At 45.3% G+C, this 26,791-nt stretch overlaps 1 protein-coding gene across 1 annotated transcript in view; it reads right to left on the reverse strand.

Moving 5' to 3' along the window:
* The window catches only part of LOC310800100 (uncharacterized protein), a gene marked incomplete at both ends in the record, with an annotated part of 199,221 nt that overhangs the window by 125,672 nt on the left and 46,758 nt on the right, over positions 1-26,791 (reverse strand). Inside the window, 2 exons of the mRNA XM_083662677.1 lie at positions 14,571-16,031; positions 24,599-24,793. Coding sequence (XP_083518803.1) covers positions 14,571-16,031; positions 24,599-24,793 — 1,656 coding nt within the window. The remainder of the gene's footprint in view (positions 1-14,570; positions 16,032-24,598; positions 24,794-26,791) is intronic.

Raw genomic sequence — 26,791 nt, forward strand, 5'->3', positions numbered from 1 at the left:
CACCTTGTACATTTCGCTATCATGCGTAACGTTACTGAAATGGGACATGCAAACGCTATAACGTTACTTACCGTGTGTAAGTACAGGAGAACACGCCAGCTCCGAGTCACTTTGCAGGCCAGATATAGCTGCTCGTAGGGCTCTCCATCTAGTGAAAGCCAGACCGGCAAGGTTGACTCTGGTCTGAGATATTTCTTTTCGGCGGCGATTTGGCTAAAGTATGAAACCGCAGACATAAGCTGGATCAGGGAATGGAATGTCTGGAATGCCCGCATCAGGGATCCGCCATCTTCTCATTAAAATTCTGTTTCGGCTGTGGGCTGGGCGGGCCTACCTAGGTCGATTTATAGGCACGGGGGTAGCCGCTCTCGGGGGAGGGGTTTCTATGTAAACAGGTTCGGGATGTTAGAGGAGAAGGACAGAGAGCAATCACAACACAGGGAGGGGGCGTGGCTTAGTTGTAAACACAGAAATTAATCACTGTACCTTCTCTACATATACAAGGTATTGGTTTGGGGATATTTAATAGTGCAGAATCTTACACATAGTGCCTTTAACAAGCTTGAAAATGGCGTTCGAGAGGTCACAGTGACCTTGACCTTTGACCTTTTACCACCAAAATGTAATCAGTTCATCCTTGAGTCCAAGTCGATGTTTGAGGCAAATTTGATGAAATTCCGCCAAGGCATTCCTGAGATATCGCGTTAACAAGCTTGAAAATGGCATTCGAGAGGTCACAGTGACCTTGGCCTTTGACCTTTGCCCACCAAAATCTAATCAGATCATCCTCGAGTCCAAGTCGATGTTTGAGGCAAATTTGATGAAACTCCATCAAGGCATTCCTGAGATATTGCGTTAACAAGCTTGAAAATGGCGTTCGAGAGGTCACAGTGACCTTGACCTTTGACCACCAAAATCTAATCAGTTCATCCTTGAGTCCAAGTCAAGATTCAAGAGTAGTAGTAGTAGTAGTAGTAGTACAAGTATCACGTGTGAAATTCTTGTGCTGTAGGCTCCGTTACAACATAGTGCAAAAAATAAAAGATATATAAATAAAAAACAAGAGGCAACAAGCAATAAAGCAGTAAGACACGCCACAGACAGTGGCGTATTCACTGCCCATAATGCAAATGGCATGAACATACTTTAAACATAATTAAACATAATAACATTCTGTTAGGTGCAAATAGCATATACCTAATTAAACATACTATTGAACATTAGTCATACATAATGGTAGCATCTACAGTGCGGTAGAGTACAGCTACTACACTATTTGTATATGTTAAGGAGTCTCGTGGCCTGTGAGAAGAAACTGTCCCTCAAGCGATTTGTGCGTGCTCTTGGGACCCTGTATCTCCTCCCTGAGGGTAGCAGGGAGAACAGACTGTTGTGGGGGTGGTTTGTGTCTTTGATGATCTTCGTCGATGTTTGAGGCAAATTTGATGAAACTCCATCGAGACATTCCTGAGATATCGCGTTAACAAGCTTGAAAATGGCGTTCGAGAGGTCACAGTGACCTTGACCTTTGACCTTTGACCATCAAAATCTAATCAGATCATCCTTGAGTCTAAGTGGATGTTTAAGGCAAATTTGATGAAATTCCGTCAAGGCGTTCCTCAGATATCACATTAACGAACATCGGACGGACGGACGGACATGCGTACGTACATGCGGACGGACAACCCGGATCCATAATGCATCCGGCCTGGTGATCGCCGGCGGAGGCATAACAAACGCCTGTCTAAACAGAAGCATTTTAGCTGCTTTAAAAAATTGTCTACAGAGGCCGCAGCTCTCAAGACCTGAGGAAGAGCGTTCCACAACCTAGGAGCTACAGACTCAAAGGCTTGGTCACCTTTGCTTTTGAACCTGGTGCGGGGAACAACCTATGGGAACAACCAATAGGCCCTGGTCAGCAGACCTCAGTGACCTGCTGGGGACAGGTGTCTGACCATGCAGGGCTCTATATGTAATCACCAGAACCTTGAATTGGATCCTGAAGTTAACAGGAACTAAGCCAATGCAAGGAGGCCAAGACAGGAGTAATATGACATGGCCTACTTGACCTGGTCAACAATCTGGCAGCAACATTCTGGACCAGTTGGAGGCGGTCCAGAGATGTTTTGCTGAGACAAGTAAAAAGAGAATTACAATAGTCCAGATGTGATGAAACAAAGGTATGTATAATCATTTCCGACTCATGGTGGGATACAACAGACCTGAGCTTTGCAATATTTCTAAGATGGAAAAAACATGTATGGGACAAGTACTTGATGTGTTTGTCAAGGTGCATAGCCTGATCGAAGATAACACCAAGATTTCTCAGGTTGGAGTGCACATTTGAGTTAAGGGACCCAATAAGCCAGCCACCTTAGTAGCAATGCTATCAGCAGCAACAACCAGAACTTCAGTTTTGTCAGCATTTAGCTGAAGAAAGTTGCCGGCCATCCAATGCTTAATTGCAGACAAACAATCATGCAATACATTAAAATCACCAGGGCAAGAGTCCCACTCAGCAGCACACTATTGAGAGTTTTCCTTCCTCAGAGCCGTATGTAAATGCATTTGACTTGAGGTGGCAGACAATATAATACAAGCCCTTCCTCAGGGCCATACAGTGTGTGTTTGACTTGAGGTGGCAGACAATATAATACAAGGCCTTCTGTTTTTCTGGAAGGAGGGGGAATGATCAAAGTGGCTTAATTGCCAGGTTCAAAGCTCCGCTGTTGCTTTGGCAAGCTGAAGCTGCCCCAGGCCTCATCACAGCCTCCACTGGGAGGCAGATACAGGAAGTGGTGAGGGTACATGATCAATGAGAAACTGCCTGCATTTATACAGCACTTTTATCCAAAGCACTGTACAATATGCAGACGGTACAGTCACCCATTCACACATTCATATATCGATGGTGGCAAGCTAGCACGCATGCAGGGTGCTGGTGCAACCATCTATAGTTTCTATTAGGGGTGGGAGAAAAAATCGATTCACTTAAGTATCGCGATTTTTAATGTCACGATTTTTTTAATCAATCTTTTAGTCCAGAATCGATAATAGCATTTTTTTCTGTTTATGTATGAAATGTTACAACTTTCATCCAGCGCTTCCCTCTGCTCCGTGGCTCATACAGTCAATCATGTACCTTGTTAGTACAAGTGACACGGAAACAGCCAATCATTTAACAGACAAACTCCGAGTGCACCCGCCCCATGACCCGCCCCCACTCACACACAGCTAATCATATCCCTTGATCCAGAGCTGAGAGTCCCGACATCTCCTGGAGCAGCACTGTCGAGTTGCAGTAAAATAGACAGTTTGTGTTGTACTCTGAAAGGGTTTCCCCCCCCTTGAATCAAATTGTACATTATCAGCTTTATTTTAGCATGCAAAAGTAGCGCAAGACCCATTCCTGGCTGATGATCGAGTCTCGCATTTTGGTCCTCCGCTGACGCCACTCGTTTGATCTCTCCCGGCGTTACAAAGAACTCGATTTGGGCGAGTTTCAATTCGTGTTAACGTAACATGTTAACGTGTTGTATTAATAAGCGCCCGGGAAATTAACGTTAATGTTAAGACACCAATTTCACAAATACGGACGTCTGCAACGTTACTTTACGGAATGCGGGGGGCACCTGCAGCTCAATTAACTTCTGTGAGCAGAGACAAAGTTGAACTGTTAGAAAGGCTTTACTTGTACTTTGGGACAGGAATAACTTATTGTGTCATCTATTGAGCACACAGCTTATGACTTTATGTCTTGTGCTTGGGCTGGGTCTTGATGGGTTTATAAAACTGATATGGCGAAATGTAGCCTACCGCATTTTCAGCGAGGCAAGGCTTTTTATCGCCCAACAAACGGCGCGCGGTCCCCAGCGCGGTCACCCTCCAGCCCTACAGCCTACAGTATAGCATATTTGTAGTTAAGCAAGTCAAAGCAAAACCCAGGCTTTTCCACACCTCTGATTCACCTAACGTTAACCCTACAACCCTGAAATACACGTTACCAAATGTTTTTTTAGAAGGCTGGCAACGCTAGGCTGTCATCAAAGCAAAACGTCACCATGTCTGTAAATAATGTTTGCAGTTGCACTCAGAGAATGTATGCGTGTGTGTGACAAATTAGACCTACCTGTGTGCCTTGAAAATAAGGTGGTTCAAAATAAAGTGGCTAAATGCAACCTTTTTCTTCTAATGTTTTTTATTAATAAAAACCATCGACATAAATAAATAGATAAAAACAGGTAATTAAAATTATCAATAATTATCGATATAGACTGATATGAAAGATGTTATATCAATATACTTTTTAACTATATCGCCCAGCCCTACTCATGATATAATATACAGTCTCTAGAAGTGTATGATTAAACTTTTCCCATGTTCTAATCTAGTGTAAAAAAGCAAACAAACTGAAAAAATAAAATAAAAAAAGAAACAAAAATCGCAATAAATCGTAATATCGAATCGCAATAATCGTAGAATCGCAATACTTAAGAATCGCAATATATATCGAATCGGCACCCAAGTAGGGCTGGGCGATATGACGATATATTTCGTCTGGACGATAGAAAATGTATTTCGTCTGATATGATGCTCTATCATTTATATCGTTGTGTTGCAAATCACACTCTTTACGGCAATATTGTCCGTCATTTGGATGACGCTGTGCTTTCTTCATTCTGTTTTCTTTTTTACTCACGTCCACAGTCCACACACGCACCAGACTCTGTGTCAACAAGGTTAAGTCCGTGTTTGACCCATATTTGTGTGTGTCCTCCTAACGTTAAACCTGGCAAAATATCTCCTCTCATCATCCCAAGGAAATCCCTTGAGGGCTGACAACAAAACGTCTATCGTTAGCTTTAGCTTTTAGCTTTCCCTGGGTGAGTTGTTGGTTAACGTTGTTCTTCTTCTTCTACCGTTTTATTCTTCTTCTACTTAACTACTTAACATGTAGGTATTTTGATGTTGACTAAAGAAATACTGCCGCCTACTAGTGGCCGCTTTTAGATATGATTCCAAATTAGTGCTTAAATCAAACGCATCAAATGCTAGTGTCCCCTTTGAAAATCGAACTGGTGGCGTGGTTCAGTTTGTGTTTCATTCTACTGCCCTGCAACTAATTATTATCATCTGTGTTGTAAAGAATAGCCATGCTTATCTGTATTCTGAATGCATGTATCCTTTGTGAGGTTTGACAACATTTTAACGGGTTTAACTGCTACATAAATAAATGGCCATGTGGTCATTTTATATAAACTATAAATAGAATTTACAGAAAATATGCTATATCGTGATATATATCGGTATCGGGATATGAAATGACTTATATCGGGATATGAGATTTTGGTCATATCGCCCAGCCCTACACCCAAGTATCGTGATAGTATCGAATCGGGAGATAAGTGAATCGGCACAGCCCTAGTTTCTATACCATCAATACACACACAAAAAAAACAAAAAACAACACAGATATTTCTCCCATTTTCTCCACAATTGTACTTCCCCCGCTGCTGATCTGGGGAGATCTGTAGACTACTGTAGCATATGCTTTATGGAGGACCAGGAGAGTCTTACGCTAATGAATAGAGTGTCCCCTTAATAATTATCCAATCATACAATTAAAAAGAGTAATTTCAAAAAGGATTCACAAATTACGTATTAATACATCATTAAAAAGTCGTATTTGGAAAAGGAACTTCAAAAACATCCATTAAACAGTGTATTTCAAAATGGAATTACGAATACATCATTTAAAACATCATTTAATACATTGTTTCTTTATTCCTATTCGAAATAACCATTTGGAATTGTATTTGAAGTCACTATATTAAATCCCTGATTCGAAATAACGATTGGAAATGCCATTTACCCATTGCATGACACTTTTGGCCTTAGCCTAGAAAAACTGTGTAAAACAATGCAAATTAGACATGTACTTTAATTTTAAATTTGACATACCTTGTAGGCCCTGGAGAGTCTTAAGCTAATGAATAGAGTGTTCCTTTAATAATTATCTAATCGTACAATTAAAAAGAGTAATTTCAAAAAGAATTCACAAATGACGTATTAACTCATTCACCGCCAGTTTAGGACTGCCAATATTTAGCACAGGCCAAAGATTTTCATAATTGTTGGTCATCTTTCAAGACCCACAGTAAATTATCTATTAGCACCAGAGTGATTTGCAATACCTCTAAATGAAGATGTACGTCTCTGGGTTCACCAGGAAAAAAAAAGTGAGCTTTTAGCATGTTCTGTACTCTACTTATAGCCATTTATATACACCCTGTTTTCCCCCAAAAGTTCTCCCTGAGAAAATAAACAGGAGAAAAGGCAATTTTTGTAAAAGGGCACAATCTCAGGCAGAACTCACTCTCAATTCTTTTATTTTGAACTGTATTGACATCAGACATGTAAATATTATTCGTTAGGACACAAATGACAAAAAAAAATATATATATATATATATATACACATGAAGTGCTTTTTTTTACATTCAACAATACAGTTTACTCGGTGTGAGTGTGCAGACAGACAGACAGACAGACAGACAGACAGACAGACAGACAGACACACCGACAGACAGACAGACAGACAGACACACACACACACACACACACACACACACACACACACACACACACACACACACACACGCGATCCCCGATCCCCCTTTTAGATTTCTAACCCCACATAGGATAAGCAATAACCACGCCCTGTGGCGCTGGGATTGGCCAGGAGCAACACTGGAGGGCACGCAGCCCAGCGATTGAGAAAGGACAGCGGGCTGCTGTGACTGCCGCCGCTTCTGCCTTGTGCCTTGCTGTTGTGTGTTTATTTTGCACCCGTCCTCGTCCATGTCTCCCTGTCATATCCTCCCTGCTATCTGATCGTTCCCGTTTTCCCCTCGGCTATTCAACACGTCCTCACCGCCCTCGCAAACTGATCGATCATTTCCTCATTCCTCCGATGATCAAACACATCTCTTGATTACTTTCTCCAGGCTGGCACAGAGGAAGGCGACTCCAGCTCGTGCAGCGCGCCGAGGCGCGTTTCAATGGCGTTTCTCCTGTCTGCACAAGGAAGCGTTACCCGTTTTCTGCTTTTCCTCTTGCTCAATTTCAAAACAACAGCTGCGGTATGTGTTTGTTCACGTGTTGTCTTAGATGCTAGGGACCTGATACCATGTGACAGGCTGGGGAAGTGTTTAAACTACGCCCTGCAGTAATAAAAACAAAAACACGTCAAACACGTCATTGGCGGGGAGGGCTATTTCTGATAACACGTCAAAGACGTCATTGGCGGTGAATGAGTTAATACATCATTAAAAAGTCGTATTTGGAAAAGGAAGTTCAAAAACATCCATTAAACAGTGTATTTCAAAATGGAATTACGAATACATCATTTAAAACATAATTTAATATATCATTTCCTTATTCCTATTCAAAATAACCATTTGTAATTGTATTTGAAGTCACTATTTCAAAACTAATTAAAAAAACCGTTTGGAAAACCATTTCGTTTTAACATGACACTTTTTGCTCTTTGTCCCCAGCCAAACAGTGTCAATCGTGAATTGAGCCCCCTAATGCAAATGAGCCATGTAACAGGCTCTCTGATTGGCTAGAGAGCTTTGAGGCATGAAAGAGCCTGGCTCAGTGGACTGCCTCTCTAGCCAATCAGAGAGCCTGTTACATGGCTCATTTGCATTAGGACCATGGATTCACGATTGACACTGTTTGGCTGGGGACAAAGAGCAAAAAAGTGTCATGTTAAAACAAAATGGTTTTCCAATCGGTTTTTTGAATTGGTTTTGAAATAGTGACTTCAAATACAATTCCAAATGGTTATTTCGAATAGGAATAAGGAAATTATGTATTAAATGATGTTTTAAATGATGTATTCGTAATTCCATTTTGAAATACACTGTTTAAATGATGTTTTAAATGATGTATTCGTAATTCCATTTTGAAATACACTGTTTAATGGATGTTTTTGAAGTTCCTTTTCCAATTACGACTTTTTAATGATGTATTAATACGTCATTTGTGAATTCTTTTTGAAATTACTCTTTTTAATTGTACGATTAGATAATTATTAAAGGAACACTCTATTCATTAGCTTAAGACTCTCCAGGGCCTACAAGGTATGTCAAATTAAAAATTAAAGTACATGTCTAATTTGCATTGTTTTACACAGTTTTTCTAGGCTAAGGCCAAAAGTGTCATGCAATGGGTAAATGGCATTTCCAATCGTTATTTCGAATCGGGGATTTAATATAGTGACTTCAAATACAATTACAAATGGTTATTTCGAATAGGAATAAGGAAACGATGTATTAAATGATGTTTTAAATGATGTATTCGTAATTCCATTTTGAAATACACTGTTTAATGGATGTTTTTGAAGTTCCTTTTCCAAATACGACTTTTTAATGATGTATTAATACGTCATTTGTGAATTCTTTTTGAAATTACTCTTTTTAATTGTACAATTGGATAATTATTAAGGGGACACTCTATTCATTAGCGTAAGACCCTCCTGGTCCTCCATAATGCTTCCTCCGATACATGTGCCAACAATATTCATTCATAAACAAGCACAGTGATGCATGCACATACAGTACACAGCGCGTGCACCAGTGAGCAAGCCCACCCCTTTCCCCTGAAGATACGGAAGTCTTTGTTTAAGCTGTAATTCCTTGAATGGCCACTTGAGGCAGGACTCAGAAGTCCCGTCGTTCCTGTTAAAATGCCCTACTTTTTATAACAGTAATTAAACATCTTTATAGCCTGGACCAAAACACGGTTTTGGTCTATATAGCTAATTTCACCTTTTCATAACAACTGTAGGGGGGTAATTTTTTATATAACTCGCCCGTTTGGAGTAAAATAGATGATAGGGTGATTGACAGATCACCTGTCCAGTGATCGTGCAGCTTGCCGATCATGGACCAATAGCAGGCTGAGCTGCAGCTCTCTCTCTCTCACACACACACACACGCGCGCACGCATGCGCGCACACACACACACACACACACACACACACACACACACACACACACACACACACACACACACAGCTGTATATGAACAGAAAGTATCAAACTTGATCTATTTTTAGCCTCCCAGCTCTGGCTGGCACACACATTATTATTCCCCGGTCTGCTGAAAATGCTTCTCCTAAATGAGTCACACTTCCACAAGTTAATTCTCCATTAGAACAAGAGCTGAAACCAACAGCTCCCACTTCACTCCCACTTGGGCCTGACTTGATAGCTCTGTCTGGGTTATATCGATTAACACTTTTAGTGGAGAGAAAACACACACAAATGAAATACTTTCCTGTGGCAATGATCGTTTTGTAGTGTCTGAGCTTAAAAGAGAGAGAGAGAGAGAGAGAGAGAGAGAGAGAGAGAGGTTCTGCTTCTGAGACATTGCAGCTCCTGGTTGAAAGACAGAGACCTCGATGGAACGAGACGTAGCGGTAGAGGTAGGAAACCTGCAGCAAACAGGTCTACCACGCCTACCTTTTATCATGAGAAGTGAAGAAAGACAAGATAAACTGTTAGGCGGCGTTCACACCAAACGCGCTTTTTTCAGTAAGACGTTGAATGCTATGGAAATCATGTTGAGAGCGCTTCCATTGCGCACAAAACACAGCGCACGGAGCGTTTTTTGTGTGCTCCGTTTTGTTTTCCCCTGCAGTCGCGTGCAGTACAGTTCAGGACACAACGATCACACGGACGGTAGCCAGCTGGTTTCGTCTGTTGACTGTGAACATGAAAGCCAGATTATTGCCAATTCTGGCAGCAGCGGAGGTTGAGGATCCCTCCGGGAGAAGAGGTAGGATAAGTGAAAAGACGAGCAGCACGCTTTTCCTCCAAATGTTCAACTTTTTTCAGCTTAAAACGCCCAGAGCGCTCCGCCAAAAAATCTAGACGCGTTCCTTGAAAGATGAGCGCACTTAGCGCGTCCTTACATAGAGAATGAATTGCAGAAAGACGCTGGCAGCTCAAATGAGCGCGTCGCATGTGAACACCGCCTTATTGAAGTGGAAAGAAAGCTAGTTCAAGGAGGGAAAATGTCTAGAAATTAATGTAGTAAAGAATTAGCATGAAATATACAAGGTCTTCAGCTCTTCAAGTTGAAGAAATCTTGAGCTTGACTCTGTGTGTGTGTGTGTGTGTGTGTGTGTGTGTGTGTGTGTGTGTGTGTGTGTGTGTGTGTGTGTGTTCATCAAATACACTCCTGTGCTGTTGTTTCTGGGCAGAAGCAGCCTTCTACTGACTGACCTTTTACACAGCCTGTTCTCTTCCAGCCTTTAAGCCCCGCATCCAGAGCTGCTAAAGTTGTAAGTACCGTAAATTCCGGACTATAAGCCGCGGCTTTTTTCCCGTTTTTTGGCCCCTGCGGCTTATATAACGGTGCGTCTTATCTATGGATTTTTTCAGAAAAAAAAAAAAAAAAAAAAAAAAATCTCTCTTTTTTAGCACTCTTTCTAACTATAAATCCACTTCTGTTTTAATTTCCTCTCTTGCCCTCTTTTCACCACACCGCGGACACTGTGTGCACTGTAAAAATAAACAACGGTGGTGTTGTGTTATGTTGTTTTGTTGAAATGTTACGGTAATACGGTAAATGGGAGCTTCCTCAAACAGCCATCTCTTTCCCGACAATCCCCTCTGTGCATGACCACTTACATATGGTAATTACGGTAAGCAAACGGCCACAAGCCCATCAACTCCCTCCCCCGACTACCAGGAGAAAATCACAAACTTCGGCGAATTCACACAAAGGAAGATCAAGGAATATTCCATCGAACCGGAGCAGATCATAAATATGGATGAAGTGCCTTTGACGTTCGACCTGCCACTCACTCGGACTGTTAACAAGAAGCGCCCTGGAGGATTCTTTCACCAAAAAAAAGCTTTGCTCGTTCTCGACAGCATGAGAACGAGCAGTAGATGATCATGAGGTGGTTTTTCAGACGTGTCGATATAGCAGTTTATCGCAAAAGTGTAATGGAAACACATTTTTCGCATTTGCACGTCATGTGACCCATATTATCCCTTGGAAAAGGAGCGGAAAATAAGTTTGGTAAGTAAGGTTCGATAGCCGTGTCAAAACCTCCGCAGCAAGTGGAAAACTTTGAAGCAACGCTACCTAGCAGAAAGACGAGTGTTGTGCAAAAGCGTAGCCGGGCAAATTAGATAATGTTTAATGGCAGAAATCGGTCCATGGTGACAGCAGGCTGCCTGTGTGCGCGCATTTGGCACAGCGGCGAGATGAGAGGATGAAAAGCACACACTGGTGCGGTGGTGCTGTCTGAAGTGAATACAGTGACTGTGAGTAGGCTAATACATTGCACACGTTTCAGGTGCAATTATAGAACCAAATCAGCCTTTTCCCCCCTCCATCTCTAAATCGGACCAGTTGTAGGCTATTAGGCTACCTTTTTTCCTCTGCCTGTCGCGCTGACTGCATTCACGCAGCCAGCAACATTTTGCGACTCATTTTCTTTTGAATTGATAATCAGGCTCGTTTATATGCATTGTAACTTCATGTTGGGATTTCCATTGACCATTGGTTGGATTTGAGCATGCAGGGGACGGGATATGGGGCAGATCCCCGTGCGTAATCACTGTGGCAGCTGCTGCAACGGGGAATCACTCAAACGCAACTTCAATGGAAACGCCTACAAGTCGCAATTGTACATTGTCGAAGTTGTAGAAATATCGCAATTCTTTTGCGAAAAACTGTAATGGAAACACAGCTATAGATGAAGAGGAGTTCGTTGGTTTTGAGTGACAATGAAGGAGAGAGGAGAGTGGTTGACGAAGCCACCCTGAACCTGTTCGTTTCCGACACTGAAGATGAGGACTTTGGTGGTTTCAGTACGCAGGAAGAAGAGGAAGACGAGCATTAGTGACTTGACTTCTCTGGTTACAGGTTTGCTGCACATATAGCCTATTGTTGTGTGATTTTGTCTGGGGATTAGTGACCTGACTTTTGTTTTGTTTTGTTGAAATGTTAATAAATGGGAGCTTCCCCAAACAGCCATCGCTTTCCCGACATTCCTCTCTGTGCACGAACCCTTTCATATGGTAATTAAACATCAAAACACCCGCGGCTTATAGACCGGTGCGGCTTATAGAAGAAAAAAATAGTCAATTTTGGTCCCGCGGCTTATACACCGGTGCGTCTTATAGTCCGGAATTTACGGTACTGTAGAGCCATATGGGTTTTTGAGGAATTCATAACAATATGAGAAATAGATGAAGAAGCACGGGTTATGTCTACACTGTACTGATAATAGCTCTTTGAGGAGCAAATAAAAAACAAAAACAAAACAGAACTGTTACTTTTTGCTCTTGCCGTAGTCCCGTCTGTTCCCCAAAGCACTTTCAACATTTCATCTCCCTTTCCGGTCACACCTCCACGACCTCCTCTGTCACGCAGGGGGTCCCCCAAGGCTCAGTCCTCGGCCCCCTGCTCTTCATCTGCTATATACTTCCCCTTGGTCACATCATCCGCAACTTCAACCTGGACTTTCACTGCTACGCCGACGACACACAGATCTACATCATCTCCAAATGCACCCAGAACCCACCACTCACCCACATCGAAGCCTGCATATCTGCAATAAAAACCTGGATGACTCACAACTTTCTCCAACTCAACAGTCAGCAAAAAAAATGAACTTCTTCTCATCTGAACCAAATCAACACTCAGCAAAACCGTACCCCTCACAATCAACATTGATAACACAACCATCACCCCTTTCCCCCTGGTTGGCAACCTCAGCTTCGACCCCACCCCTCACATTCGATCCTCACCTCAGCTCTATTGTCAAGACCTCGTTTTCCCATCTCCACAACATAGCCAAAATCAGAGACTGCCTCCCCCCACCCCCACCCCGCTGCTGAATCCCTCATCCACGCCTTCACCTCCTCCCGCCTAGATTACTGCAACTCCTTCCTCACTGGCATCAGCTCCCACTCCCTCCATAGACTTCAGATGGTTCAGAACTCAGCCGCCCATCTACTCACAAGAACCCGGTCCCGGGACCACATCACATCCGTCCTCCACTCTCTCCACTGGCTCCCCATCAAACAACGCATCGACTTCAAACTCGCCCTCCTCACCTTCAAAGCTCTCCATAAACTGGCGCTTCACTACCTGTCGGACCTCCTCCTCCACCATCGACCCTCCCGAACCCTCCGCTCCTCATCCACTGTTCCCCTCACCGTCCAAACTTCGCAGCTTTGGCGATCAAGCCTTCTTCAGAGCAGCCCCCCCGTCTCTGGAACTCTCTCCCCCACCCAGTCCGAGACTCACCCTCACTCACCTTCTTCAAATCCCTCCTAAAAACCTACCTGTTCTCCCAGGCATACAACCTCCCATACCCATAATCCCGCCCCTCCCTGCTCCTTCTCTCCTCTCCCCCCTCATCTACCTGGCCCCTCCCCCCTCCTTCTATGTCCCCCTGCCTACCTCCCTTTTTATTCTCTATCTGCTCCCTCTCCCTCATTTCTCCTGTTCCTCTTATCTGTTTTTTGTCTACTCATATTGTCAGCGTCTTTTGGTCTTTGAAAAGCGCTTTATAAGTCTCATGAATTATTATTATTACTCCACCAACATTCAGCAAAACTGTTCTGTAAAAATCCCATTGAGGAGCCACAACGACACAGCAAGAGGAATGAAAACAGGACTCACCTATTGTGGAGAAACCAGAAGGCAGTGATCATCAACAAGCATGGAGAGAAAAGAAGAAAAAAGCAATCATTAGCGTTTGACTCTTTTGAAAGTAATACACTCATGAAAACAAATTTGGATGAAAAGTCATTCATGCATGGCAGTAGTGGTCAGTTTGAGTGATGCCCACACTCCTTCTATGGCAGAAACAGGCAGCTACTGAGGAAATCCGTGTTAATTTGACACAGAAGAGAAATGTCTCAGTAACACCTCACCCCTAGACCCAAAGGAATCATGGTCACAGAGTTAAAACGTACACCTGGACAGACGAGGAAGACGAGTGTGCTTTTGGTTTGGTGAAGGTGAAAGTTGACACAGCCTAACGGTGATGCTAAGGGGAGAGACTCTGTGAGTGATTAGTAGTAGCACACCCTTCAACAGCAACACGGTTAATCATGAGAACAACCCAGCAGTGCATATTGGGGAAGAAAGATAGTCAATGAGCAGAGCCAAGCCATTCCAAAGCCCCAGTTGGTTGGGGCTTTTCGTTGAGCCTTTGTGTTAGTCACTCACAAACAGTCCATATTGGACAAGCCAACCAGTCCCAGCCAAGTCTTTAGACAAAATGTGTCCATGCAAGAGACGAGACACAATTGGGTCTAATCTTCTATCTAACCCCTAAGGGGTAAAACACGTCCATGCAATCAGTCCTGGCCAAAAAAGATCAAATCAAATATTTCAAATGTCTGGACTACTCATTCCACTTGAGTGGGAACTTCATGCCCAATTAAAGTTAGAGCAATTATTTATTTGTTTTTAATATTTGAAATATAGCTTCTATTTTGTCCAGGGCTGACTGCACCAACCAACCTTCATTGACGGGGGCCACTGTAGGGACCACAGCTGGTGCGTCCATGGCATCAGCAAAGCTGGGGAAGAAGGGCTTAGCCGCAGGGTTAAGGCCAGAGCCAGGAATTCCCTGGGGGGCGGCCGATGGTGGTGAAGAAGGGCTGAGGACTGGGGACGCCTGTGGAGGGAACTTCTTAGCTCCTGGGGAGGTGGGACTCCTGGCGGAGGAGGAAGAAGACGATGAAGAACGAGACTTCCTGGACTGCTTCTGGGGCCATTTGGCATCTTTGTGCTCTTTGGGTTGAGAGTGGGACTTCTGTGCTGTGGTTTTGGGGGAGCGCAGAGGGGCCGGGCTGGGGGTGTCAAAGGCCAGACCTAAAGGCAGGCCGTGACCCGGAGCGGTGCTGTCACTGAAGTCAAACGGCTCGCTGCTGCTGCTCAGGTGGGAGTCGTTCAGGAGCCAGGAAGCTTCTGTCGGTGAAAGAGGCGGGGCCGAGGCTACGACCTCACCGTGATTCTCAATCGGGGATAGGCCGGGGCTCGGCTGGGAGGCAGAGCTGAAAGCCGAGGTGTCTCCCAAGAGGTCAAACATCCCACTGTCGACCATGTCACCGCTTGCAACCTCATTCTCTACAGAGAAAGGTGGAGAAAAGGCCTCCTTCGTGTTGCCCAGGCTGGCATTTTCGCTATCCATCAGGAGGTCAGGATAACTAGTAGCAAACGGATCAGCGGGGTGAGCGGCCGTGGGGAAGGAGCCCAGAGCTGCGTCAGCGGTGGGCATCGTGAATGGAGCTGCGGTGGCCTTCAGCTCGCTGTTCAGGACCAACGGGCTGATGGGGGCAGTTGTGAGGGAGAACAGGTTTTTGGAGAGGCCCTTCAAAAACGGGCTTTCTTCTGGGAACAGCTCCTGGCTCCGTGTGCTCAGGCTGGTGTCCATGCTGGAGGAGGAGGCCTCCAGGAGTGGCTGAGCTGAACTCCCCAGATCCATCATCATCTCCTCCGGTATTTGAGAGGCCGGGGAGGGGACAAACGGCTCCGTCATCACGCCCCACTCCTCCGGCAGCTTGCTCCGCCTGCTCTTCCCCCTCTTCCCCTGGCCTCCGCTCCTCCCCAGCTGCTCTTCCCAACCTCCCTCTCCTCCTCTGTCGCGGCGTGGGCCGACCCTGTGATGGTGCTCCTCTGTAGGGGGGGTGTTCTCTCCCTGGGTGTGGGCCTCCAGGTGACCTCTGTTCTCCAGATGTTCATAAGACCCCTCGTCTTTTGGTCTCCTTTTCTTCTTCTTCTTCTGTTTGCGGTCTGCCCCTTCTCCCTCCTTCTCGTCGCCGCCGGCGTAGGCGGAGCTTTCTCGGCTTGGCCAGCTGTCAGGTGGGTCGTCAGGGCTGGTGGCTAGATGGCTGGCGTGGCGACTGATCACCGTGGAGACACTGGGAGTGAAAGGGAGGTCACTCGGTAGGCAGCTAGTCTCGTCTGGCCAGCAGTCACCTAAGGCACCTTGTTTTGGGTGGAGAGGGGAGAGTTTAAAGTTGGGGGACACGGCTATGTACAGTACATATCAAGCCTTTAGGCACACACTTGCACTTGTTCTCTTTCTGTCTCTCTCAATCTTTCACCAGCCTTACTTTACTTGCATTACAAACAAAAGTACAATGACAATTCCCAAAGCACATTAGAAATGACATCATGTGGCTCATTTAATGAAAATGTGTGAACATAGCATTTAAAATGCATTGCTGGTCAGCTGTGAAAGTTAAAGGTCAACGATCCAATTGGTAGGACCGGAAACTTACAAAATGTACAAAATTCCCAAATTCTTGGTCTGAAATCAAATATTAAATTGTATTTAAACAGTATACTGTAAATATATTAAATTCCTAGTGCCTCAATGCTGACTGACTGAACACACACACACACAAGTGTTTGTGGGTGTGTGTAATGTGTCTGTGTACGGACACAGAATGGGGTCGTATACTATATACAGCAAGCAAACAAAACAGAGAAATACCCATACTGTATGGACCCAAACATGCACATACCTGCACACCCACGTACACTATAAAACCAAAAGTCAGAAAAGGATGCTTCAACATTTGTATAATGATCCCATAGAGTGGAGATCGATCACAGTCAGCCACGCCATGACTGAAACAGCCTGATTCATTCTTGTCAAATGATGTGGCTCAACTCTGCAGGCCTATTGGGCACAATTGTAGCATTCAGGATAAATTCACTCAGGGAGTAAGGGGTGGGAGTGAGGCAGATGTGAGGAAGACGAGGAGTAATTGGCAGAGAGGAGAAATTGCCCACTAAGATAGGGTTGGGTCCACATCTACTTTGGCCCAGTTTATTTCTAGTTTTCAGGCACACACACACACACACACACACACACACACACACACACACACACACACACACACACACACACACACACACACTTTTTAGAACAGCAAAGTGGAGCATCTGTCAGGTCCCATGTGGCTCTCTCTGGAGGGCCATACTTCATATTAATAAACCGACAACAGAATCCTACTCTCTCTAGGAGGGAATTGGGAGAGACTGAGAAAATACATCAGCCAAGAGGATCACAATGACATAAATGTCATGTCGCACAACAGAGCAGCCCTGTGGGTATAGACCAGAACTGCACATCCAAAGCGTCAAGGCCGCGCCCCTTTTTGGGGATAGAAAGAATGAATAGCGTTGTTGTGATGGTATTTTTGCCGTGTTTTTAGCTAGCATAGACAAAATACCAATTCATTAATTTCGGGTTCAAGTGTTTTTTTGGTTTGATAAACATGTCTACTAATTATTTTGCGACCTTGCCCGAACCTGAACGGTCGAGATATATGAATAAATTAAGGTTGACTGGACTGTCGTCATGTCCGTTCAGCCTGAGTCAAAGAGGATTTCCGCATTCCCCCAAAAAGGGGCGCGGTGCAGTGCGATGACGCGTTGCAGTTCTGGTCTATAGCTACAGCTCCAAACTAAACTGCTAGAATCAGAATCATCAATCAAGCCAGAATCATATATATATATATATATATATATATATATATATATATATATATATGCTGCAATGTTGAGTCACCATCTGATACCTAGTTTACACACACCTCTAAAGACCCAGCACGCACGCACGCGATGGTAGAGAGGGGTAAATGAGCAACCGAGTTCATGCCTTCATTGCCTTGATTTAGCAATTTGTGCCTGACTCATCCCTGTCTACTGCAGAGTGAGTCAAGCTGTAGTTAAAGGGAACACTGCTTAGTTTAAAGAATGTCTTTATGCTGCCTACTGTATGGTCCAACAAACCTGTTGATATTTCTGTTTTGACTCAGAGTTCTGAGTAATTTGCTCATGCTATTGACCGGACGATTCTAAACTATATTACAGGACAAACATTCTCCACTTAATTTCACTTTAAAGTCATATCTACGTCTGGATGGATAGATGTCTTGGCAGTGCTTAGTAGGCTTGTTATGAACAGATGCCTGGAAATTCTATCTCATCTTCCACCCTCAGGCTCCTCAGATTGCCTGCAGGCTTCCCACCACCAGTGGAATTCAGACTGGGATGCAATCACTCCTAAAGTGTAGAGCTGCAAAAAAGAATCGATTAGCAGATCGACAGAAAATTAATCAAAATTCTCTGATTCCAGCTTGTTAAATGTGAATATTTTCTGGTTTATTCTCTATGAATATCTTTGGGTTGTGGACAAAACAAGACATTTGACCTGACGATGACAGCTTGGGCTTTGGGAAACAATGATCCACAATTGTCATCATTTTCTAACATTTTATATACCAAACAACCAATCAAGAAAATAATTGACAGATTACTCTATAAGGCCTACAGAATAACCCTTCAGCCGGAGGCAGAACTCGCCACCTTCGGCTGCTCAGTCTTCTCTGAACTTCCCTACAGCTGTGCAACAGTCTCTGACACAGGGGACAACTGTTGCCAAGAAACTCATCCTGAAGGAATGGAAGTCACCCTCCTCACCCTCTTTTCAATTGTGGCTGACGGATATGACTTCTGTTATACGGATGGAGAGACTTAGGTTCCTGAGGACCAACTCACTTAAGAAATTCTCAGCTATTTGAGACCCATTTCTAACCTACCTCGTTGAGGGGCGATGGGTGATATGCCGGGCCGGATTCTCATGGACCCCATGTGGGATCCTGGGCACAATACCTCTTACAAGCATAATAAGCACCTTACGCGGCTGGTAGCATGACGTAACTTGTATGTTTTTTTTTCTTTTCTTTTGTTTTCCTGTGTCTGAGCCTGTTTGTTTGTCTTTGTAGAAAAGGGCCCATAATGGCCCACCGTCAAGCCTGTTCTTGGGGCAGTCGATGCCCACCAGCCGGCGCGCCACGACGTAATGATGATGACATCATCAACAATGACACCGATGATGTCATAGCATAGAGCTCACCTGTGAGGTCATCGGCAATGTCAGACATAACACTGATGATGTCATAACTCCCTAGAACGTTGTGACATCACCAATGACGTGATGTCATACACCGAAACGCGAGCATATAAGCCAGGTGTCCTGTGACGCTATGCTTGACTAACCTCATCCAAGAGATTCCAGCTTGACTAACCTCATCCAAGAGATTCCAGCTTGACTAACCTCATCCAAGAGATTCCAGCTTGACTAACCTCATCCAAGAGATTCCAGCTTGACTAACCTCATCCAAGAGATTCCAGCTTGACTAACCTCATCCAAGAGATTCTAGCTTGATTCACCACATCCGAGAGATCTGCTTGATTCCTCCGAGATTCCTCCTTTTCCTTCATAATGTTCACCTTCACCGCGACTAAATCCGGACCCGAACTGAATCCTGGCCATCTTCCAACCGGCCAGGCCCTGGCGCCTGATTGCCTTACACCCAGTCATCCCAGTGGTATTTCAACCGCGTCCCAGGACCGACATGTCGGTCCCTATCTCCATCTCCGTGATTCTGACCGATCAGAGCGCGTGAGCCCTCATCCACGATCCAGCACACTTCACAAGGCAAGCCCAAACGCTTCGCCTCCAGCAAGCCAACAAGCTTCGCTACAATTTGGTCCTTCGAGCCGGATAGAGGACTTGCGACGCTCAGAGATGGAGCAGGAGTCAGGTGAGCTCGCCCTGGTCACGACATCTCGTCGACCAGAGGAGCAACCCTTCCCCCACCAGATCGATACTGGATACAGCCAAGTATCCAGCGTTCGGAGTAGTACTAAAGGGCGAGACCCCCTACACTCCGACCAGAAGATCCACCAGATCGATACTGGATACAGCCAAGTATCCAGCGTTCGGAGTAGTACTAAAGGGCCAGACCCCCTACACTCTGACCAGACGATCCAACTGGGGCAGGAACTCATCCGCAGCCACCACCGATTCCTTGCTCAGGTAGCACAACATGAGGCAGATCTAGCCCAGGCAGATCTAGCCCAGATAAGGGTTGAGTTTAAGGCAGATGCAGCTGCAGAGAACCTTATGGAGCTCCTATTGATCAAGTTCAGAGCCCTACCGGCCTCTGGCCACGTTATCGCTAGGAGGAAGGCACAGCAAGCAACATTACATGAAGAGATCCTAAGGATGGAAGCCGTAATGGCGCAGGTCTGTGCTAGGATCCAGGCCGAGGCCCTCCAAGTTAGAGAGCAGATAACTGCTCCAGAGCCAACGACCCAAACTACGGTTCCACTGCCCAGACAAAGGCAATGGCCATTACAGATGCCACCAACACCCGCACCCAGGACACGTCCGCCGGCAAAGGTTGCCGACCCTGAGCATACCATAGAGTGCAACGGGGCGGCCAAGCCCGCCACTGAGATGCACCAGACTCAGGGAGGCATGGCGAACGTTGAGACCAACAGCACAGGGCACAGTCAGCCGGAGGAGTGTGCGACCTTCGGTGCCCTCAGTGAGGATGCCACACCGGCGCTCCACGGGGCGGCCAACGAGACACTAGGGGCAGAGGCCTCCCTCCAACGAGGGCAGACAAACTGCTCCCGCACCGACCCTACGCCACTGAGTCTCATCGACTGGAAACGCAAGCCACCAGAACCAGAGGCTCCTCACTACCGCAGTAGCTGGGTAGGATGGGTAGGATGGATAGACCCCTGGCTCCTGAGCGGCTCCCGCGCTGACCTCACGCCGCTGAGTTTCGTCAACTGGAAGCTCCAGCCCCCAGAGGCCATTACAGCTCGCTACTGCAGTAGGATCCCACACACATCCTGGCCAACGAGGACAGTCACCAAATCTTGGCTCTTGTGATGTACGGGACTGGACAACGGCGTGCGGCCGGTGGCCAGGCGGACCACAGCCCCCCTCACTCCCAGAATAATCAACCAAGCCCTGCCTATACCAGGTGGGACTAGAGGGCCATTCCGGCCATTTCTGGAAGAATACAGATTCCCCACAGGAATCTGGGAGCGGCTGTAGAAAAGGGCCCATAATGGCCCACCGTCAAGCCTGTTCTTGGGGCAGTCGATGCCCACCAGCCGGCGCGCCACGACGTAATGATGATGACATCATCAACAATGACACCGATGATGTCATAGCATAGAGCTCACCTGTGAGGTCATCGGCAATGTCAGACATAACACTGATGATGTCATAACTCCCTAGAACGTTGTGACATCACCAATGACGTGATGTCATACACCGAAACGCGAGCATATAAGCCAGGTGTCCTGTGACGCTATGCTTGACTAACCTCATCCAAGAGATTCCAGCTTGACTAACCTCATCCAAGAGATTCCAGCTTGACTAACCTCATCCAAGAGATTCCAGCTTGACTAACCTCATCCAAGAGATTCCAGCTTGACTAACCTCATCCAAGAGATTCCAGCTTGACTAACCTCATCCAAGAGATTCCAGCTTGACTAACCTCATCCAAGAGATTCCAGCTTGACTAACCTCATCCAAGAGATTCCAGCTTGATTCACCACATCCGAGAGATCTGCTTGATTCCTCCGAGATTCCTCCTTTTCCTTCATAATGTTCACCTTCACCGCGACTAAATCCGGACCCGAACTGAATCCTGGCCATCTTCCAACCGGCCAGGCCCTGGCGCCTGATTGCCTTACACCCAGTCATCCCAGTGGTATTTCAACCGCGTCCCAGGACCGACATGTCGGTCCCTATCTCCATCTCCGTGATTCTGACCGATCAGAGCGCGTGAGCCCTCATCCACGATCCAGCACACTTCACGAGGCAAGCCCAAACGCTTCGCCTCCAGCAAGCCAACAAGCTTCGCTACAGTCTTGTTCGTATGTTCAATCGATAATGAAAATAATCGTTAGTTGCAGGCCTACTATATTCTTTGGTCTACATTTTTGTATCATTTAGGTTCACACTGCCCAATTACAAGTGAACCAGGGCTTGCAAACAGAAGTCACGTGGACTCACAAGTAGCTTGTTCATTGGACATTTTGTATCCTGTAATCCCTCGAGGTCAGAGTCCGATTCCTGTTTCCGTAACTTTACCTAAGCGTACTTGTCTACACTCTTGCTTACTTTCTCTGCTGTTCATATCAGTTAAGAACATATTAACTAGTAACTGAACATGAACATCAGCTGGCTATGAGATGCCAACACCTGTCTCGTCGTTATACCCATAAAGCCTTGCATTTCATGGTCGCTTTCTGTAGTTGGTTAGATTATGTTCCCAATCCTAACAATCCGCACGGCAGGTCTCTTGGAAGTGGATTGAAAAGTGCATTTTCCGGTATCTGGTGCCACCTGAGTTTGAATGACATTGAGTGCGTACTGCGTTTACATGCACACAATAATCAGATCACTGAGAATAATCAGGTAACTGGCAGTAATCTGATTTACGCGTTTACATGCACTTTAGTAGCAGGAACTCACTTCAAAGTGCATGAATGGACATTGACATTGGGCCGTGCACTGAATATAACTGATGATTAAGCTGAAAGTGTGTTTAACGAATATACAATTTGTCCTCCTTGCTCTTGTTCAGTATAGTGGGACATGATTCTTGCCACCTGCTGTATAGCAGTGCACCACGGGGGCTCAGCTGCTGTGATGCTCTGTGCACCGCTCCACTCACCAGCCACAGGATATTAGCACAGCTCTACTAGCCGATATACTATATACTACTATGCTGATAGAAGCTACACATGGGATAATAGCGCGGCTCAACTAGCTGCAGCATGCTAATGGAAGCTACACACAGGATATTAGCACGGCTCAACTAGCCGCAGCATGCTGATAGAAGCTACACACGGGATAATAGCGCGGCTCAACTAGCCGCAGCATGCTAATGGAAGCTACACACAGGATATTAGCATGGCTCAACTAGCCGCAGCATGCTAATAGAAGCTACACACGGGATATTAGCACGGCTCAACTAGCCGCAGCATGCTGATTGGAGCTACACACGGGATATTAGCACGGCTCAACTAGCCGCAGCATGCTAATGGAAGCTACACACGGGATATTAGCACGGCTCTACTAGCCGCAGCATGCTGATAGAAGCTACACAAGGGATATTAGCATGGCTCTACTAGACGCAGCATGCTGATTGGAGCTACACACGGGATATTAGCACGGCTCTACTAGACACAGCATGCTGATTGGAGCTACACACTGGATATTAGCACGGCTCTACTAGCCGCAGCATGCTGATAGAAGCTACACACAGGATATTAACACGGCTCTACTAGCCACAGCATGCTGATAGAAGCTACACACAGGATATTAGCATGGCTCTATTAGCTGGAGCATGCTGATATAAGCTACACACAGGATATTAGCACGGCTCTAGTAGCTGCAGCATGCTGATAGAAGCTACACACAGGATATTGTGATAGTTTCAGCTATTTTTCTATTACAATATTAGCATGGCTCTACTAGCCTGCTGATAGAAACAGGCCCGCCTCCAATGTGAAGTGACTGAGGGGGCAGTTAAAAATGGTGAGGGGGCAATTTGAAAATGGCCATGCCAGTTTTTCCCTCGCCACAAATTTGCCTAAATTTTGAGTGTTATTGCACCCCCTTCACGACAAGCTAACATGGCTGGTACCAATGTATTCCTTAGGTCTTCTAGTTTCATATGAGCCCAGGAGCTCCACTCTAGCTTTAAAAATGAGCCCACTACAGCCTTTGAAATACAGCAATGTCGCGCCACGAGAAGTAGAAGAGGAGTTCAACTGGGGGGGGGCAGAGAATACAACTGAGGGGGCAAAGCCCCCACTAGCCCCCCTTTGGTGCCGGGCCTGGATAGATGCTACACATGGGATATTAGTACAGCTCTACTAGCTGCAGCATGCTGATATTAGCACGGCTTTACTAGCCGTAACATGCTGATAGAAGCTACAACTCCATGCTCTCTAGGATGTGATGCACACTGAAGTGGATAGGAAGCCTCTGGGGACAGGGCTGGTGCTGCTGGGGGAGGGGTGGTCAAGTCAAAGTGGACAGTGAGAGCCAGAGACAGCTACTCTGTGGAGGGCACACACACACACAGATGCACACACACACAGACACACACACATGCACACACTATAGCCATAGCATGATGGCGCACCCTATACATAATAAGCATCATCTGTGCAATGAACTGGATTGGATGACTATATCTCTGGTGCTGGGGGTAATGATGGTGTGGGAGAGGAGGAAGGTACAAAAGCAATGACAGAGAGCTAATCTATGTATGGCACCCCTCTGTGGAGCAAATCAGTCAATGGGAGCAGAATCATGTGTACAGTCCTGATACAGGAGACATTTTTTAGTTATTCCACGGGCGAAATAATTTGATGCACAAGTTATAGATTAAAGACTTGAGTATGGTGGAGATGATGGTTAACAATTACTGCCGATACTAGCTTAGTATTTCAGTGGACCAGCTGGAAAAAGTGAAAGAGTAATGCCCTTTCCTCACAACTCACAAGGTGCCATTGAGCAAAACAGTGTTCAAGAGTAGAAAACTGCGGTTGTTTAAGTGTGCCAAGTCAATCATTTCTCAACAACTTAACTAGAGTTAGGTTTCTGGAGCATGTGAGTGATATTCCATGTGGATATGGCTCACCTGCAGACAGGTCCAGGGGGCTGCGAGGGGTCTGGGGCTCAGGCAGCATGGGGCTCTGCTGTTTGGGGGCGTCGGAGCCCAGCAGCACCGAGGGCAGCTGGGGCTCTGCTATACTGGGAGGTCTGTCCACCGAGAGAGGCGCCGTGCCCACCTCTATGTTCACCCCCAGCCCTCCCACAGCAGGCTGGGAGAAACCTGACAAACAAAGACTAACAGGTTAGGGCTCCATGGTATCACTCTTGTTGAAACTGTCAGAGATGCTCCTTCAATTGATACCTGTAGACATTTCAAATCATTAGAATTCTCCATTGGCTGATTACGGACAAGTAATCATGGTCCACTCTGCCATTTTTTATTTATTTATAGAATATCAAACCCTATTGTCAGCAATCACCAGACTCTTGGGTGAGGGCCGCTATTGCACTCGGGTGTTATTCATCCTAAAAACAAAGACCCGGACTCAGTTGAAGCACACAAGGTTGGTTAAAAGAGAAGAATGATGCCTTTCATGAGCAGTAATGAGAAATGGAGACATCTGAGATTGGACAGTCAGTAGTATCTTGGTATTCGTTAGTAGTTGCTCATTCTTGGACTGACTGGCAATATTGAGAGAAAACCACAAGGGGATGTTATAGAGCAGGGATGGGCAACTTTGATGATAGAGAGGGCCACACAAACAAATTCCTCGCTACCAGAGGGCCAGATTGTGACGGTGCACTTCCACCATTAGCCTACTGTAACACCATCACTCCCAATTATAGCTACCAATTTGATGAAAAGGACTGGTAATCAAAGTTTATTATACCAACATTTATATTTTTCATATTCAAATTTAGTAATTCTTCCATTCAGATGACACCAGAAACTTAGCTCTAGCTTTAAAACAGCCTGCTCCAGCAATTTGATGGGGTACATCACCCAAATATGTGATATTAATCAGATTAGTAATGTTGCATGTGCAATGTGCATCCTGGATATAGTTTGTTACAATAGCGTTAGCTCAAATGCTAATGTTAAACCGTTTGTGGATGGACAATACTAACGCCATTAGCGCCATGTTCTGGGTTGTACAGTAAAATAAAAACACAGATTTTGGTGGTCTAACCTAAACAAAAACGTCCACCTTGTAAAAAAAATAAAAATGAAATTGACCCAGGGGCCACACTGAGTGAGGTCGTTATTGAGGAAGATAGAACAGGGATGACAGACGTAGAAGACTGGCTGCACTGGCACAGATCATTAGTTTCTTAACCCAGTTCCTCAAATAAGCTGGTTTTGGTTTGATATACACTATACAAGACAATATGTACATGTCAGAACTATACAAGACAATATGTACATGTCAGAACTTGGTTACAATAGGTAACAGTGATCATATGATATGATATGATAAGCTTGAAAAGCTGTTAACCTGCTTGGTGGTACTCTAATATTAAACAGGTTTACTGAGGCATTTAAACATATCACTCCGAGTCCTTTCAAATTTGTTTTTTTCGTGATCTGGACAGCATAAGAGATATAGAGACATTGAGAGGGAGGTATAATACGTCTAGTTCATATTGATTGTGTGTGGCAGGATCAATGACTCAGACCAAATACCACTTCAAATGTGAACACTCACATCCATTACACAGCTACTGTGTGTGTGTGTGTGTGTGTGTGTGTGTGTGTGTGTGTGTGTGTGTGTGTGTGTGTGTGTGTGTGTGTGTGTGTGTGTGTGTGTGTGTGTGTGTGTGTGTGTGTGTGCAGGGGCGTCATGCAAGCCAACAATCTGAGGGGGCGAACTCTGGCGCCGCCCAAAGGGCGGCAAAGAATTTGGGGGTTGGAAGCCAGATTTAGAGGAATATCTCATTTTAAATTAACAGACTGAGCAGGTGTAACCATAAGGCTATTTTCCAAACTGCTCTCAGCCTCCTGGAAAGATCCATAATCACCAGACTAAGTACATTGCCACTGCCCAGGCTCAATGGACTTGACAAAAAAGGGAGACCACATGTTTCAAAGCAATGTAACACAATGTTTATTTTGGCTGGTATTGCCTTTTCAGAAGGTAGAAATCTTTCCTCTAGAGCAGGGGTTCCCAACCTTTTTTGTGCCAAGGACTGGTAGATACATGGGAAAAAAAGTTGCGGACCGGTTGTCAATTCTAATGGTTTTAGTTATATATATTTACTCACCAGGTGGCGACAAAGG

The sequence above is a fragment of the Poromitra crassiceps genome (assembly GCF_964638095.1).
Source record: "Poromitra crassiceps genome assembly, chromosome: 2".
In the NCBI taxonomy this organism is placed as follows: domain Eukaryota; kingdom Metazoa; phylum Chordata; class Actinopteri; order Beryciformes; family Melamphaidae; genus Poromitra; species Poromitra crassiceps.